This window comes from Falco punctatus (genome assembly GCF_963210335.1).
Source record: "Falco punctatus genome assembly, chromosome: 14".
NCBI classification, from domain to species: domain Eukaryota; kingdom Metazoa; phylum Chordata; class Aves; order Falconiformes; family Falconidae; genus Falco; species Falco punctatus.
Genome location: NC_137594.1, coordinates 19,822,887 through 19,840,347, shown reverse-complemented (window position 1 = coordinate 19,840,347; position 17,461 = coordinate 19,822,887). Strand labels below are relative to the sequence as shown.

The window sequence follows — 17,461 nt, the reverse complement described above, 5'->3', positions numbered from 1 at the left end:
GTGGGAGCATTTTGTTCTTCCTGCTTCAGTCTACAGCGTTCGCTTGCAGCTCTGTTTACCATGCCTTTTCTCAGTTACGGTTATCATTTATCTGAGTTTGCTACTTCCTGCCCTGAAACCTTGCCCTTAAATCTTAGAATACAGCAATTCTAGAATAAGTATAAGGTCTTGGTCATGGTTCATTGGAAGATACAATTGCTGATTATGTGTCAATGTGTCTTCAGTTATGTTGCAGTTGCTGGTCATGCACTGATACAGTAGTAAATGTCCCATATAAATGCAGTCCTCCTGAACAGCCTTTTAGTATTTGTTTTTAAGGAATGCTGCCTCTTTATAATCAGAAACTGTAAGTTTATGGAAATGGTTATCTGTCAAATAGTCATAACAATTTTCTGTTTATAGTTAGAAGTTTTCTCCCCTTTAAGGACAGCAGGGGTCCAGCTGTTCACATTAAGGTTTGAGTTTTCATTCCTTCTGTAAGCAGCTGCCAGCTCTGTTCAAGGTCTGACATATGTGCCTACTTATTACAACTCCCCTTCAGAAGTCATGTATCTTTTATATTAAGGAAGCACAGGTACACTGTACAGATATAGAAAACTGTGTCATCACTGGGTGAGATGAAGTCGTAAATCTGAGAAGTTTATCTATGCAAACATAGGTCACGGTCTTGAAAGCGGTCATTACATCATTTGAGGCTGAGGTCTTGCTCTGAGAGCAACCTAAATTTCTGGTAGGTTAAACACCACTTCTGTCGCCTTCAAAAAACCCACCTACAATTATTCATAAAACCAGTTTGCCAGAAACCACAGCTGGGGGATGAAGGATTTGGTTTCTTGGCCTCCTGAGGTGGCATGCGTGATCTCACACCCCCCCCAGCTGCTTATCTGGTAAAGACTAATAAGTATACCTTCCCTGTCAAATTGCAGTCACGTAAGAAAAATTCTTCACTGCTCTTTCAGTAGCAAAAATACCTGTCTGATATGCTTTTGACCCAGTCTCTCTTCTTACAGAATTTGCCAAATGCTGTATCTTTTGCAGCTGTAAAACTCAAGTGCCAGGTTCACTGTTTAATCTCCAGTATCTAGTTCGTTAGAACGTGACTAGACAGGCGCGCACACGCTCCCTTGGACTACAGGAGTACATCACTGTTCGTGCACAGTAGGTAGAGGCAGCACAAGAGGGAGTGGAGAGGCTACTTGCTCACAGCATGGGACATCAACAGAAATGTCCACTCCTAAATGGAGCAGTTGGATTCTCTCATTCCCCAAGCAAATCTGCCCCTTCTCTTGTTCTAACAATGGGAATGTTCTAATGGGAAGGATTTTGAAATGGGAGGAGTTTTGCATTGACGCTAAGAAATAGTTCCAGTTTGGGGACACATACTGCTGTGAAAGCTGCATTATTTTTTCATGTTTCAGTTTCATCTTTTGGAACATTAAAGTTATTTCCTAACTGGCAAGTTTGAGTTCTGTTCTGAAGTTGAGGAAAATAAACCTTCTAGTGGAAGGGCTACATTAACTTTTCCTTGCTCCTACATATATAATTTACATAGGTATATCCTTCTGTACAAAAATAATTAGGAGAATTAGCTCTTTAGTATACCTTCTATAAGTACACATCTACTGCATGTACTATACAATAACAAGGTGCTCCCTTAAAGTGAATTTCATTTCACAAAGACCATATTGCTAATTGTTAGTAGTAGCAACACTGCTTGTATTCAGAGCTTTGCACAACTTTGCTAAGTTCTGTGTTTTGCAAATAAACAGCAAAACCTGTCTGAATCTCTCCTGTCCCTTTGGTCCCTAAACCAACTTAGTCCACACTGACAATCCTTTGTGCTCTGGTAAGGAATGTGAAGTACAACACTTAAACTGATCACACCTCAGTTATCTGGCTCCTAACTACTGTTTTGAATGTTTACTCTTTGATAGGGAGCACTTAAAGAGTATATGTTCTGATACTAAGAAGCGTGTATGTTGTTTCCATTGTCATTGGTCTGTCTTTCTGCTGTGCAGCCAATTTTAATGATCAAGGGAACCTGTTTGTTATACAAGGCGCAGTACAAGTCCCAGCCTTCAGTAAGCTCTTAGTTGCAGAAACCTTTTAGAGTTCAGTCTGGGAAGATGGTGAGGAAGACAAGGATACTTTGAAGGGAGCAGGGAAATGAGAAGGTGGGAAAAAGAAGTTGTTACCTTTAACAGAACATATTCTTAGTTTTAACATGTAAAATGTATGTTGCGATAATTAAAAATGATTTTACAATGCTTTAAAAATAAAGGCATTTCTGACAGCTTCCTTTTGGGAACTCAGATTAAGTGATACCCCGATACGGACAACAAATCTCTAGCTGTTACTCACTGTGATTCTCTTGTTGTTTCTGAGACATTTGTTTATTATTCATTAACAGTGACTAACAATGTGAATAATGCATTTATATTAAGGTATCAATTCCCTGGTTGCTGAACGTTAGTACAAAAATATTTCGGATTCTTACCTCAACTTCTACTCTTGTGAAGAGCTGACACAACGTCATTGCGCACAGCTCTTTTCTGCAGGCAAAAAGGAAGAAAAATATGCTTTACTTATTTAAAAACAAAGTATTTGCATGTCTGTAAGTGAAACATTTTGAAGCATAGACAAAACCACAACCAGTATTGGGCAAGGTTTTGAAGTACTTTGCAGTGAAGTTCCCTGAAATGCTGCTTTCGACATTTCTACAGGGCTTCCGAGGTACCTGCTGCTTGCTCGCTGGGCAGGCAACTTGTCTGTTGTCATGTATATTAACAATACTACACAGTTCTTTGGCCAGCAAAGATGGCCAAACTTTATCTTTAAAGAGGTGAATACATATTGGATTTTAAAGCCTTAAGAGCTTTGATGCTGAGAAGAAGCTTTACTTTACCTTTTATTCTCTCATCTGCAAAATGAGACTAGTAACTTCCTTCTGCAGAACAGAAGCAAGTTTTTTTTATTATTTGCTAGCCATTTTGCAAATTATAGTAGTGTTTACACAAATGTGTTGATGAATTGCCACTATGTTCTGGACCTTCAGTGCTTTTAGAAAAAAGTCACATATTTTAGTGATGGTGGGGGAGGAAGAAACTGAGAGAGGATAAGCGTAATCACTTCCACTTCTGACCTGTTATTTTCACTTTGACTGTTAAGCAGAAATGCATTATTTTCTCTTTAAATCAGGGAAACTACAATAGAGAATCCTCAAGCCACCTTTGTTCTGTTCTTGTTTTGGACAAAATAAAAAGGAGAAAAGGAAAAGGCAGGAGAACAACTATGGGATCCTTCCCACTTCCTGCAGGAATCCACTCTTAATGCTTGATTTTCTAACACATAACATTAGGTCTTCCTCCCAGTAAGGCAAAAAAGTAAGAAAGAAACAGTAAGTGAAAGCAGGAACTGGGTCAGGAGGTTTCTGAGGGAGGTTGGTACTGTCCCATCCTGGCCACAGTATCCAGGAAGTTTTACAGAGAGTGTGACAGTGATCTGCGTGGGGGATCATACTTTCCTGGCTCCAGTTATTTTTGTTAAGAATCTCTAGATTCTACCCCATCCATCCTTTCTCTTCCCATGATTTTCCTAAGCTGTTCCTTTCATCTTCTCACAGATTCTGATTTGAGCCTTTATCATCCAGCCACCAAGCTTAGAGCATTTCTCAATTTTTAGTGAATGGGCAGCCTCCTCCTTTCCAAGGAATACCTCTAATTTAATTTTTCTTCAGCTATTCCTACACCATCTCTCATATCTGAAGACATAGCTCCTTTTCAGTCTTCTGGAATAAATCCTTCATAGGGGAAAACTGTAGCATGCTACTGAATTTGCAACATTCACTACTCTCAGTATGCTGATAACTGTAACAGCAGTAATAACAGCAAGAAATTATTGGGAAGCTGAGATGGACATTTTCATTTAGGTCATCAATTCTACCTGTGCAGATGCTAGGATTAATTAATGATACCTTAAAAGGCGCTTATGATCTGCTCCATTAGTTCAGATGTGTTTCAAAATCAGGGGCCTTAAAAATGTTAGTCACTTAGTGAATCAGTACTACCGTAGTTAGATACACTACATACTCCAGATGAAAATGTGGTATATGCATTCTGCAAATCCACATTTTAACGAATGGTTATAAGGTGAAAAGTATTTTCCAGACATATTTTCAGTGCAGCCATAGATGTTTTTTAATCCTTTAATAAAATATTTTAGCCTATCAGAAGGCCACCTGTGTTAAGTAAACACAGATCCATGGCCTAACTGGTTTATTGAAACCTTTTTCATTATTCCAATGTCAGATACCGTAGCCTCTTCACTGGGATCTCAAACAGTTGCTTTTGCTGAGTCAAGCAAAAATAATCTGAAGAACCCTAGATGTCTGAACAGGGAAAGATGAGGAAAATTAATACTTTTTTGGCCCATCTTCTTCATTTACTCTCATATGACTTAAAATGAGATGGAGGAATGAATAAACAGAGGGGATAAAATAACATTTATTTATTCTTATTTGTATACCATGTAGGAAACTGTAAACATGTATGGATTTTGATGACTATGATTGTTTCCCAAAGACAAAGAATTTCACATCTTACTTTTTCTGTAATGTGCAACAAAATGCTTCCCCACTTGCAAACCCTTTCTCTAGCCATTCAGATATGAAATCCACTGCATGACAGCATTATCCCCAAGTATTTCCCCCTCATAAAAACAGATTGAGAAGAACATGTGTCTTGGCTTAGCTGAATCTGTCTGGCAGACTGTTTAGCAATGGGGGAAAAGAATTCTGTATGTAATTTTTGGTAGGATGAAGAAACTTACAATGAATAGCCCTGCCATGTCCAGGTCACAGTATCCTAAGGGAAAAAATAAAGCACAGAAATGTATGACAAAACCAGATTAAAGTTAGAGAGCAGGTCAGTTACAATACAAAACAGGCACAAGTTTAGTCAAAGCAGGTGATTGATGATTTTATAGTCCTGTAGTGAAAATAAAGGTGTCAAGGTGACTAGTATTCCTTGCCTTAGAAATCTGGAAATAAGCATGGCAGACTTCTGATAATATCAATTAGGAATAAAATTTATAGTTACTTAAGTATTTTAAATCATTCATTCTGATTCAAACAACCAAAGTAGGAAAAAAATAATCTAGTAAGACTTTTTCAGAGGACTTCACCAGTCCCTTTAGAAAGGCACCCTCATAAATATATTTGATTATTTTTTTAAGGACATTTCTGCATAGGTAATCTATCATGCTTTTTTGGCGTTGCTTTTTTTTCCTTATTCTAGGTTTATTACTTCTTATAAGTAATTTTGACAATGTATACTGCAGATCCTGAAATCCTATCAGTGAAATGAGATACCAGTCCCCTTTAGTGGTTCACTTCAGTTTTGAAATTGATCTGTAAAAGAATTTCACCAAGGAATCTTTGTAAATAACAACAATGATAACAATCACTTGTTTTTCATCTTAAAAGCCATAAGGGATGAAAGTTCAGTCTTTTCTGGACTTGTTGGATGGCCAGATAATCAAATAAAAAGTTAACAAGTTGCTAGACCCATGTCCCAGCCTTACACTTGCCAGTGAAGCAGACCAACAGGGCTGTACCCCTACACCTGGCAGAAAATGTAAACATTTACTTGGCAAAACAAGGGAAAGTTGCATGAAAAAAAAACACCTGCAAAGCTGCCCTCCTGAGGTGCCTGAAGGAGTGGGTGCTGGAGGTGCGTGACACAGCTTTGCTTTTGCTCAGAAACTTTGCAAACCCCTTTGCAGTAAGAGCGTTTTGAGCTTAAACAAAAAATTATGACTAGTAGGGAAGTTGCGTGCATTTTAGACTTCAAAGTACAGGCTCTGCGGCTTTGCAGGAAGTTTCTAACTTCCGCTGCAATACTTTCCCATGCTCCCTCTTACTTGAACTATAGCTAAGAAGTGCAGCAGTAAGTTTTTCACAATCAGAATAGCAACTACACCATAATGACACTTGGGAAGCCTTGCTGCTTCCAGGAGCTTTCCAATGCTAAAGCCCAGGACAATAGATTCTCCAGTGACAATGCAAAATATTTACTGTAGGTAGCGTTTAAGTCAGGATTTTGACTTCCATACTACTAGTTAGTGATAGAAGAAAGTTCTCACCAGCTTGTTGGGGTATCGGAGCAACACAGGTTGTACAGGGACTTGTGGAACAAAGGCACCTGCAACCCGAAATTAGAATTGATTGTTAAGACCAAGCTTAATACAGCAGCTCGGAGTTTTAGGTGATTCAAGACATTGTATCTGGAAGGAGAAATTTTTAAAAAGGCAAGAAGAATGCAAAGTGTTCTTGTTTTGTTTGCGTAGCTCTTTTTTTTTCTTTTCCTTTTTCGTTTCTTTTGTTTTTGTACATCAGCAGAACAACTAGCAAGTTATCAGAACAGAAAAGGGTTAGTCTCCACTTCAAGGAGAAAGCTGTCTGAGATCTGAGATTCCTGCACTGTCAAACTCGTTTTCTGTGTATTATCTCCCCATTGACTGGCATTCATTTCAAAGGATTAGATGCTCACAAGGCTGTTGAGCATTTCCTGAACCCTTCTCTGTTCTGATCATCTTCCTAAGTGATATAGATCTGAGCATGAACTTCGCTACCCAAGACACTGTTCAGCAGTAAGAAAGGAGAACAACATGGCTTTAACTGAAGTGCAGCACAACAATCTAATGATCAGTGATGCTATCAAGTATCTGTGTTAAAAATAATCTATGGGCCTGCCTTGCTAAGCACTATGCAAAGAGATTTCGTAACTTGGTTGCCAAGTCCTGCATGGGAAAATGCACAGGAAGGGCATGACTGTAAGTTCATCTAAAAGAACATCTTAAGTAGTATATATTTTGGTAGTTCATCTCATAATAATCACAGTCAAGTTTCTGGGTAAATAAATTCCATGAAAACTGTACCCAGATAAAACCCAAACAACTAACTGTATACATCACGGGTATTTTGCATCCTACAAAATAGCAAAAATCAGAAAAGTAAACTGCCTAGTATAAAATAGTGGCCTTAGTGCCACTGAAACTTCAGTAATGTAGGACATAACTAAAGTGCTGTTGTGGAGGATGTACCTGTAGAAGTACAGGCCTTACTAGAACTACCAAATTAATAATCCATGCATTATTTTCCAACAACCATGCAAGAAAATCTCTCACCTTGTTTAAATGTGATCAGGCAAGATCGGTTTGTGCAGGTGCCTTCTGGGAAAATCAGTATCTTGGGTTTAAAGAGAGAGAAATACATATACACACACATTTCATAAAAAGATTATACTTCAGCATCAGTTACATACGGGCTGACTTTTTATGCAGGCCCTGTGACATATTACACTGCATCACAAGAATATCATTACTGTTTCAAAAGGAAATGAACAAATAAGTAAAGGATGCTTGCAGTAATATTAATCTGATCCATCCTGATTTGGAAACAGATGCTTTGCAAGAGAGGAGTTCTGGGGAAAGGCCTTTGTCAGTTCAGAAATATGGTACAAAACACTTCAAGTGTTTCATGTGGAATGTTTAGTGTTGGTAATGATATGAGAATTGTCCCTCTGCCGGCAGCTCCTTATTGAACTGCTGGGTGTATAAATCAAGAGTCTGGGCTGACATGAAGTGCATAAGGTACTTGAGTGTGTGTACAGGCACAGATGCCATCAACATGAGTGAGCTCCCAGCTGTGATGAGAAGATCACAGCTTCAGGGGTAGCAGCAAAAGGCAGAGAGAGCATGTGCATGTGATGCAGAGCTCTGAAGGCATTACGCACCACGGCGTAGCCTCGGAACCTGAATGACTCAGAACCACCAAATACCCAGAAGGTTTCTAAATTAGTGTCTGAAAGATACTAGATTAGATGCACAGTGAGCTGCAATGTGACACACTGAATCCAGCCCCCTAAGGAATATACAAGGAAGCTTTGTGTTTCTCAGATCACTATAGGATCATAAGCAGCATTCCAAAACCTCAGCACAAGAACTGGTCTGGAGCAAAAGAGTGCTCAAGGAGTGCTCTCACTTCACTCCAAACAAACAGGTCAAGACTAGATGAAAGATGGCATCATTAGTCACACCCAAGACACGCAGGCTGTTCTAAGGTATGACAGCTGCACATACCTATCTACAGTTAGTCCTCAACTATGCATTCTGTCATCAGGAATTGTTTGCTGGTGCTATGGACACAAAAATGGGTATGTTTCTGCTTAGCCTATGTCATAAGCCCCAGAAAACCTATTAGTAACTGACCAAAGAGTAAGTAAACATTCCCTCCCTTCCCCTTTGTTTTGGTACAAGGTTGGGAGAAGCACTAATCAGAACCTCACGCTATTAATAAGCACAAGTGCTGCCCAGCCTGTTGTGTTTTGGTTTTAGGAGGAGGAAATGGGGAATCCAGCTACTCCTCCTTTTCTATTGTGCTGAGAATGCAGCCCAGGCACTCTGAAGAGGATATGACAGACATCACTTTGTGGTCAGGTTTCACCAAAAAAAAAAAAAAAAGAAAGAAAGAAAGAAAGAAAAAAACAGTAGGAGGAAGGTGTGGTCCGGGTCCAGGACTTGGAATTACCTAGTGACACCCCCAGTTGTACTGCTGACTAAGTCTTGGAGATTCCCAGATTACTTGACTCTTAATAGACTATTTATGCCATAATACATACCTAGTTGTTATCCCAAGTGCAGTATTGGTGTAGAGCCAATTCCCCTTTCCTCCCCATGCTGATTTCAGCAGAGATTAGGTCTACCAGGGCTTTGCTGGTATCACTTAATCCAGAACAGTTTAACAAATCATAAGCATCAGTGTAGTTTGTAAGCACAGTATTACAAAAAAAAGGCCTTCCTGGCTTTGACATGTGCACATTTTAAATCCTCCATGTAACTGTCAAATTGAAAAAATAATGAAGGCTCTAAAAATATTTATGGCAGTTTAGAAAAATGCATTTATGATTCAAATTAAGGTAGTCTAAACACTAACTAAAAAGCTTTATGTAAGGTACTTGCTAACTAAAGATGATGCATGAAATGTCTAAATAATGCCATTTCAAAAAAAGAGGCAAGTATAAGTCTTCCCTACTTGAATGTTCTCTGTTTCTAGAGACTATTCAGAATGTAGAGCAGTGCATTCAGTCTAGCAGTCATAGTGATACCTGCTACTGAAGTCTGTATTTTCACTTGCCTCTTTAATTTTCCTCAAGAGCCATTCACTGGAACAAAAGGGAAGGCAAAGTTAACTGTTCTCAGCCATTTAGGAGGTATCCAACTATGACTAAAGAGATCTGGTGACTTTAGCTACTGAACCAGTCACTTCTTTAAGTAAATTAACCCCTAAGAAAACAAGTCAAGAACTAATTCAAAACACAAAGCATGAGTTTATACAGAAATCTGCACAGGGTATCTTTGGAGAAAGGTCTTGTATTGCCGCCTGTATTTGTCCAGCAGCATGGCAATGACACTGTATTCATAGTATCTGAAGGCAACGTGAGACCAGAGTCAATGCAACAGAGGAAAGCACGGACACACTGCCAAATGAGGTGTCAGTAGGTTCACAGCTGCTCCAGGTCTTTCTTCTTGCAAAGGATGCAGATTTCCATTCCAGCTGTCGTAAAAGCAGCAGAGCTGCTGCCTCAATGCTCTTGTCCATCCTAAGCAAGCCCTGCCCCATTAGCTTGTCAGGATGGAAAGCCATCCAAGGCCTAGAAATGCAGCAGCAGCTTCTTGCTGAGGTATGCCCATGGAAAACACTGTGCAGAACCAATAACTATTTCTTCCACATTAAAATCTTTCCACAAGGCAGACCAATCTAAATGTGCAACATGGCTTCTCACACATAAGAATACTGACTCACATAATATCAATGCAAGTCATCTACTACACTGAAAACACCGTGCTAAGACTGAATAGAGAAATAAGAAAGTCAAGAGCATCTGCATTTGGAACAGCAGTTTGTACTGGCTGGATTTTAACTGACACATTTGTCACAACAAAACTCTTTCTGGGCACCAGCCTCTTGTCTTCCTTTCCTAACCCAGTCCTGAGAGCTAACTTCTTCTCCGTACATCAACAGAACCCTGTTCAGCTGGGCACTCGTGGCATTGTGATGCACAGTGAATATGGGATATGAATACGTGACAGAAGAGTAGTAATGTATTTATTACCTGTGGCCACTGGCCTCTTGATAATGCCCGCTTAGTTATCTCAGTGACTGTATTCTTCCGTGAATCAGGGTCTTGACGAGAAACTGCTACAGGCTGAAGGGAACTTAAAATTGCTGTGGAAGAGATAAAAATTTTTATTTGTCTTATACTAGTGTTTAGAGAACACAAGGGTTCAAGGCTCTCTTGTAGCAAAACCTTGTTATTACACTAGGAGACAGACTGCACAGCTTTTAGACTACATAGATAACAGTAGTGTTGTTACTGTTCTCACTTTGCAAAATGGGAAGTAAGACACAGAAGATGTACATACACTGGCAGCTGAGGAGCTTTACAGTAGATATAAACATGCCAAATTCACCCAAACACATTCTACTAATATTGCGGTTGCTTTTCACTGAGCATTTGCACATAATTCTGAGGAAAAGACCTGACTGGGACTCTGCTCATGGGTCACACTCTGACCTAACTCAAGCAGACTGCAACCAACAAGCAGTCTGAGCCTATGCTAAGAAGTAAAATGTCCCTTTCCAGTTACAAAGCATGCACAGCTTCTGTGGAAATTACAGAAACCTCCCCACCTCATTTAATCAGAAGTCTACATCGGAATGTGTGGACCTGTTAAGATGTGATGAGAAACCTGTGGAAGAATTATTTTTGGTGCTTTTAAGAGAAGATCAATATATTATCAGTTTATTTCCTACAAAGACATTTTTCTATGTTGCCTACTGAGTTTAGTTTGGGGTTATTGTACAGCCAGCAGAAAGTCTACAGCTGATTCTAGCAATAATGCAAATGGAGATTCTTTTTGTGCCAAAAGGAGAAGAAAATAAATGCATGAGTCATCTGATCTTTTCCATTTTCTGCATTTCCTTTTTGAGTAACTTCTCTTTCATTCTTTCCTGGTTTGACTCCCATTAAAAAAAAATAATCCGTAAGAGTGCCTGCAAGTTTAAGCTTATAAATATGTTTTTTTCCAGACTACTGTAGTTTGGGTATGTTCTGAAATAACCTTCACTAACCTGGGTTCTGCATTTGTGGGCCACACTGCTGAAAGACAGCAGTTGAACAGATTTATCAAGCTACCTACTGGGAGAACTTTAAGAGAAAGCTTCTAGCCTGAGCAGTTACAAAACATGCTTTCAGTATGAAGTAAATTTAAAGTGATACTATATTTCATATCTGAAAAGAAATAGCATACTTTTAGACATTTTGACCAGTTCAGAAAGATAACTTGTTACAGGGATTTCACTGGAAACGATCTGTCAATATCTTTGGAACCTAAGGATTTAAAGTCTGCCCCCACATCACTTTCAGAGATAAGGTTTTTGTTCTCATGTCAAATTGCTGGCTTCTAATATTTTATTTTTTCATAAATACTTACTGCCAAATACCGGAGTTGACAGGTTCTCTGCTCTAGACACTACCGATGGCATTCCAGTTAGCGCAGTAATAATGGCATCAAAAAAGCTTGAATGAGGAGCTGCAACAAAGATTGGGGCTTCCAGCAGATTTGCTACTTTCCCTTTTACTTTAACTTGGAAACCCATTACGAAGAACAAGGTACGAGTCAGGCATGAGAGAGCTGTCTGGATCATCCCCCTTGTAAACAGAAACACAAAAATATCACCCATTTTACAGTTAGTATTTCTTTTGTACTTGAGAAGAAAAGCCCATAAAATATTTCCCAGATCTCATCAGCACTGGGGCCAGGCACAGGGTAGCAATACTACTCACTAAAGGGGAAGAAGCAGAAGTAGGGAAGGGGGGGTACACCACCTTTTCATGTTGAAACCAGATTATAATTTTAGCGATAAGGCAAAGTACAGCACCTCGCTAAACTCTCCTCCCAGGTATGCCATTTCTCCTGCCGTATTTTATAGCATTGCAGCATAACACTATTGCAAGGGGAGGGCAAGTAATGAGCAGATTCGGTGTCCTTTTTGTAAGAACTTCCGTAACTGATATTGTTCTTTTACTATCAGTTTTAAACAAGATTAAATGACAGTGTTCCCTTACTGGGACATGTGCCCTTCATGGGACTCTCCGTAATCTCTCAGCCTCGTTAGAACTCACTTCCCGCGTCTCCTCCTCCCACATGCAGCTGCAGTGCATCGCAGCTAGAAGGGAACTTCATTACTCTGAGGTCAGAAGCTGAGCAACTGAAACCCAGAACCCACAGAGGCAGCTGTAAAGTACTCCTTCAAGGGCAACATAGCTAAAAGAGGAGCTGTCAAAGCTAATTTTGTTATGAATTACAGCATACCAGGAATGACAAAGGCTACACAGAAACTCAGCTTATATAACATTACCAAATACTTTTCTCAATTAGTTTCTTTTCTCAAATATCGCTATCAGTGTTATTACTGAAGTAATTCCTGAATTACAAATACTCTGTAAAGATTTTAATACAGATTTGTTTTAGCCTCAACACAATTGAAAACATACTTACTTGAAAAGCTCCACTACTGTTGTAAAATACACTCATCAAAAAGTTGCTTCACCTAAATGGGTAAAACTAAGATTTGACTGAGGATTCCTTGTTAATCAAAAGAAGGAAAGGGAAGGGGCAGGGGCAGCTTTAGACCCTGGCTTTGTGTTATTAAAAAAAAATTAAAAAAAAAAAATCCACAAGTATTGGTCACTTTTTACCTTCTCCATCCTTTTAGCGGCACAGATCCTTTTCCAGGGTGACGGAAAGTTGCAATTGATGCAAACAACCATGCTAGCAGTACAATAAATGCAATGCATATGGCACGGAGGGGTAGCAAAATAATCCCCTGAAGAACAATCTGGAAACACAGAGAGGGAAAATCTTAAGAAATGGTATCGGCAGGAATGACACTGATATCCATGTAGTTCCATTATATGGACTTTCAAATACTAACATTACTGCTATGTGATTTAGCAAGAAAAGCATTAATGATTCCAGTGTTCGCATGGGAAGTCAGTCATTCACAGCATTTTGTTTTCACTTTTGGGTTCCCATTTCAGGTAGAACTGGCACATCTGAGTATTGGAGTTTGTGGCTTCGATGTTGTTAGACAGAGGTGTTAAACGGAGTAGCTGCCTTTAGTTTACACCTACTTGCAGCACACAGCCAGTTCAGATGAGTCTGCCCAGCTGATACCCGTCTCCACTACGGAGCCTTCTGTCACTAGCTGTCTGTCTAGAAGCTAAGTGGAATTGTTAAGATGACTAAAATACACTCTTGCCCTTTCACAATGACAAATCTTGTGTTGAGTCACACTATTGCTGCAAGTGATCCTCACTACTACTGCTTGGAGTAGTGCACTGGCAACACAACTTCCTTTCCCCTCGCTGGGACTTAAGCAAAATGGACCTGTGGTTTAAAGCAAAGGTTCAGACTTTACAGTGCTGTTGAGGCTGCTTGGCTCATTGCCTTTGGAAGTGGTTTGCTCACCGCCCGCTGTAAATGTACAGCAGAACCCTTATGATTATGGAGATTAACTTGTTGCCTCCTGTTTGAAGCATCTTGGATATTAAGCTCTGTGTGCTAGGACCTCCTTGAATTTTTCAGAATAAACTGAGAAAGCTTAGTTCCCTTTCCTTCCCGCAATCAGAAAATTGTTAGTAACTTGCTTTAACTAGTAAACAAAATAAGCTATTGAGAGAGTTCTGCTATGGTCATAGACGACCAGGCTAGATAGCAAACCCAGCATAAAACAGATCCAAGCCCATTCACCACTTCTTCAGTTAGTTATTCATGTGTGTTTGTAAGGGGAGAGGAGGGAAGGAGAAACACGTAACGCGCCCTGGTTGTAAATAATCCTCAAAAATCATCCCCAGCCACGCCTAAGCAACTTTCAGTTTGCATTTTTTGGTGCACGGCTCCAGCGAAGAGGTGTACCCGCACCAGATTGTTAACAGGCAGCTGTGGGGCAGGGCAGGGAAGGAAGAAACCACCCTAGTAAATTAGGTTAGAAACTATATCCTGAAGGTTGGCCTTTGTGGTGCAATACAGCGCTGCGCAGACTGAGCAAGCACGGGTTATGGGAGGAAGGTGAGCTGTGTCAGAATGCGGAAGTCAGAGCACAGCATTCCTGGTAAACTAGTAAACGGTTCAATTCCTTTTGGCACCTAATCCAGCTCAGCTACCACTCACTGATGAGGATCAGCTCTGTGCACACAGAACTATATACACCCAAGCAGAATTGTGAGAAGTTATTTTCTTTTAATTTTATTTGGGCTATGTTTCTAAAAATCCGTCAAAACCTACAGAAGAGTGCATCACTGGCCACAAGACTGACAGCTCCACCGGTTTAGAAGGATGGTAGAAGTTACTGAAGTAGAGTTATGCTAGTTTAACTTATGCTTGTGAGCGTATGTTTCTTATGCTTTACTATCTTTTAAGAAAATCTACAACAACAGTGTTCCGCTCTCAAAATTAGCCTTTTTATTCAGCAAGGCTTTTAATAAATAATTTAAAAAATATTTTTCATTAAATAAAAAAAAAAATTTAAAAATAAATAAATAAATAATTTAAAAAATAATTTTACAGAATAGGCTGCAACTTGCATACTTGAATTATGATTATTAAACACCACAGTGGATTTTAATTTACCTCTCCTTTAAGAAGGAACAGGTGTGTGTAGTACATTTGGAATATAAGCATCTTTGAGTATCATTTATTCAGTTCTTCAATATAGTAAGTTGGTTCTAATTTTCCTTTCATCAACACAATCTTTTCCCATGCCACCAAATTCCTTCCATCTTCACATAACGTCCTTTTACTGTTCTCTTGTCAATAGCGAGGAGAGGCTCTGGCCTCTGGCTCTAAACCCTGTGATACTGACAAGGATTAACAGGAATTGCGAGCCTTCAGGACTCTGTTCTGTGTTGCAAAAGGCACAGTGACAACAGACCAAACATGACAGTGAACACACGGTGTAAATTAGTATAAGCACGAGGCGCAGTCGCATGGTGTTGATACTTATGTTCTGTAAGCGCTGCCGTATGTTTCCAGGAGAGAGCTGAACATTCAGGTATGATTATTTCCTTCTTTTATATAAAATTTGTATGTAACTAGCTATGGAATTTTAACCTTAACTTCATGGACAGCAGGAAAAGCACTGCTCTGGATCACAGAAAAGCATTTAGTAGCTGGGTATGAGAGATCTGGACTTGGAGATCTATCGCTGCCACTTTCTTTGGTGCCAGTCATGGCAAATCTGAGAAAGTCAGCAAGTTAAACCAAAGATGCCTCCTTGGTTGTCTCACAAAATCATCTGTCTCTCTTTTTTCTCCATATGCATCCTCTTGTGCTATGATCTATAGTCTCAGTTCAACATTTCAGCTGCATTCAGTTATCCAGAATGGGCAACATAAGCACAAATCTGTGTTTTGACTTAAAATAACTTCTTTCTTTATGAAAAAACCTCTATATATGCACTGACCTACAATGGAAAATAAGGGATGCAATAGTAAAAGGAAAACAATCTCTTCCTCAAAACTTTAATAAATTCATTAATCTATTTTAGGCAGATGCGCAGGTGGTACTGATTTGCTGATGCAAGCTGTTGGCTTTCTAGGTCACTGTGTAATGAGGCAGAGTTGATTTCTGCTCCATCAGCTGCAGAGTAGGGTAAGAAAAGGACACAAAAGAGAAAGGTCAAGGCATGCCAGAGAAGAAAATGTATAGGAGAAAAACATACAGAAGAAAATACAGGTTTAAAGTTTAGTAACTGCTAAGTAGGATCAGAGCCGCTCTAGCTTCTGTATACAGTAATCCTGAAGATAGAATTATTCTGAGTCATCCAAAGAACCTTTTCCCGTATTTGGAACCCCCTGCATACTTTCTACTTCACGTATCTGCAACAACTGCATAGCAGGTCACTGCAGAGTTGCAGACACCTGCAGTAGTCCTTGCAGTCCAGGTCACACTCCCACAGCTGACTGACCCATCAGAAACTGGGGATGGGGAAAAGCAGATCTACCAGAAAGCCACAGAATTCAGTTTGAAATTTTGTTCAACTTCGGCTACTGACGAGTTACCTAGGAAGCAGCAGAAGAGCAGGCTGGGGATCAGGATGAAGCCCAACTCCTACTGAACTCCTCTGACATCCGAAAACGCAATCATGCCTAACAAGGCAGGGTCCTCCGTGGGCACCCAGAGTACATCACACCTCTGCCAGGCAGTCTAGCTACTTGCTTCCAAGTACAAGGTTTAAAATTACTCTTTTAGAGTGCTGGTTGTGCCATTACGTAGTTCACCCTTACATAAATCCACTGAGCATCTCTTCTGAATTAAGTGCAATCTAGCAATGACTTAACTAGTATTTGTGCTCTACAGTTGCAGGTCAGAAGTTAGGAGTGCATCTGAGCAATCAGGATGAACAGAATTAAAATCAAAAAAACTCCCAACAATGAATTGCAGCCAGCTTCAGTCAGAGGATGGAAACCAAAAGTATTTGAACAACTGTTTTAAAATCTTGTTTGGCACATGCAGATGGTTAGCACAGAACAACTGATCCTTGTTTTGCACATTCTAAAGAAGGACAAATATCTCCTTGGCTGGTAAACTATTAGCAATACAAGGACTGGTAAAAAACTGTAGAATCTTCTCACTCCGCTATTCATTCTGGCTACGCTCTGTTTTTGTATCTGAAGCTGAATGGAAATGCAAACAGATAGCCTGTCTCACTTTCAAGCCCCATTCATCAAGGGACAGCAACCTTTACATTCAAGGAGCTCACCACCATAGGAAACCCCAGCTTTCCCAAGCTTCTCCAAGAGCTTTGGGCTCTTAGAGAGAGTTTTGAAATTTTGTGTTTTAATTAGAGTATGTTAAAGAATAGTATAGAACAGGGGGAATATAACAAAATGATCCCTTAACGTGCAAGAATGGAGATACACTACGTTTGATTTAAATGGAAAGCAAAGGGACACTTCTCTTTTTTTGAGGTTTATAGTAACACTCTCTGGTAAGGCTTTTATTCCCAGCTGGTCTGATACGCAGTGCTGGGCAAGAGAGGAGCAGACATTTACAAGACAAAGCAGACAGTAGGAAGTATCCTAGTCTCTATGACATACAGACATAAAAAGAACAGAAAGGACCAACAAGCAATACAAAAAGGTTGTGTCTTTCTGCTTCAAAATTGTGTGACTACTGCAGTTTTGCTTCATAGCTCACTAGGATCGGGCCCTGAGCCAGCCGGATGCATTGTAGAGTTACGTGTGGAGTGTATCTTGCTTTAAGACACACCATGTTTTGCATCCCTTCCTCCTGAAGGAAAAAAAAAAGTAGGATATATTTATTATAGCTACAATAG

The 17,461-nt window shown here is 39.7% G+C and overlaps 1 protein-coding gene and 1 long non-coding RNA gene across 3 annotated transcripts in view; one reads left to right on the top strand and one right to left on the bottom strand.

Moving 5' to 3' along the window:
- Nucleotides 1-17,461, top strand: part of LOC308053506 — a 193,996-nt gene that overhangs the window by 152,732 nt on the left and 23,803 nt on the right. The gene's annotated exons all lie outside the window — the stretch shown is intronic.
- Nucleotides 1-17,461, bottom strand: part of LPCAT2 (lysophosphatidylcholine acyltransferase 2) — a 32,770-nt gene that overhangs the window by 13,579 nt on the left and 1,730 nt on the right. Inside the window, exons 2-9 of one of the 2 annotated variants that reach the window (XM_080364763.1) lie at nucleotides 13,257-13,338; nucleotides 12,822-12,961; nucleotides 11,554-11,771; nucleotides 10,173-10,285; nucleotides 7,186-7,246; nucleotides 6,142-6,200; nucleotides 4,828-4,862; nucleotides 2,498-2,552 (exon numbers count right to left, since the gene is read on the bottom strand). In XM_080364763.1, coding sequence (XP_080220889.1) covers nucleotides 2,498-2,552; nucleotides 4,828-4,862; nucleotides 6,142-6,200; nucleotides 7,186-7,246; nucleotides 10,173-10,285; nucleotides 11,554-11,767 — 537 coding nt within the window. In that variant the 5' untranslated portion in view covers nucleotides 11,768-11,771; nucleotides 12,822-12,961; nucleotides 13,257-13,338. The remainder of the gene's footprint in view (nucleotides 1-2,497; nucleotides 2,553-4,827; nucleotides 4,863-6,141; nucleotides 6,201-7,185; nucleotides 7,247-10,172; nucleotides 10,286-11,553; nucleotides 11,772-12,821; nucleotides 12,962-13,256; nucleotides 13,339-17,461) is intronic. The other variant, XM_080364762.1, reaches the window with a different exon arrangement.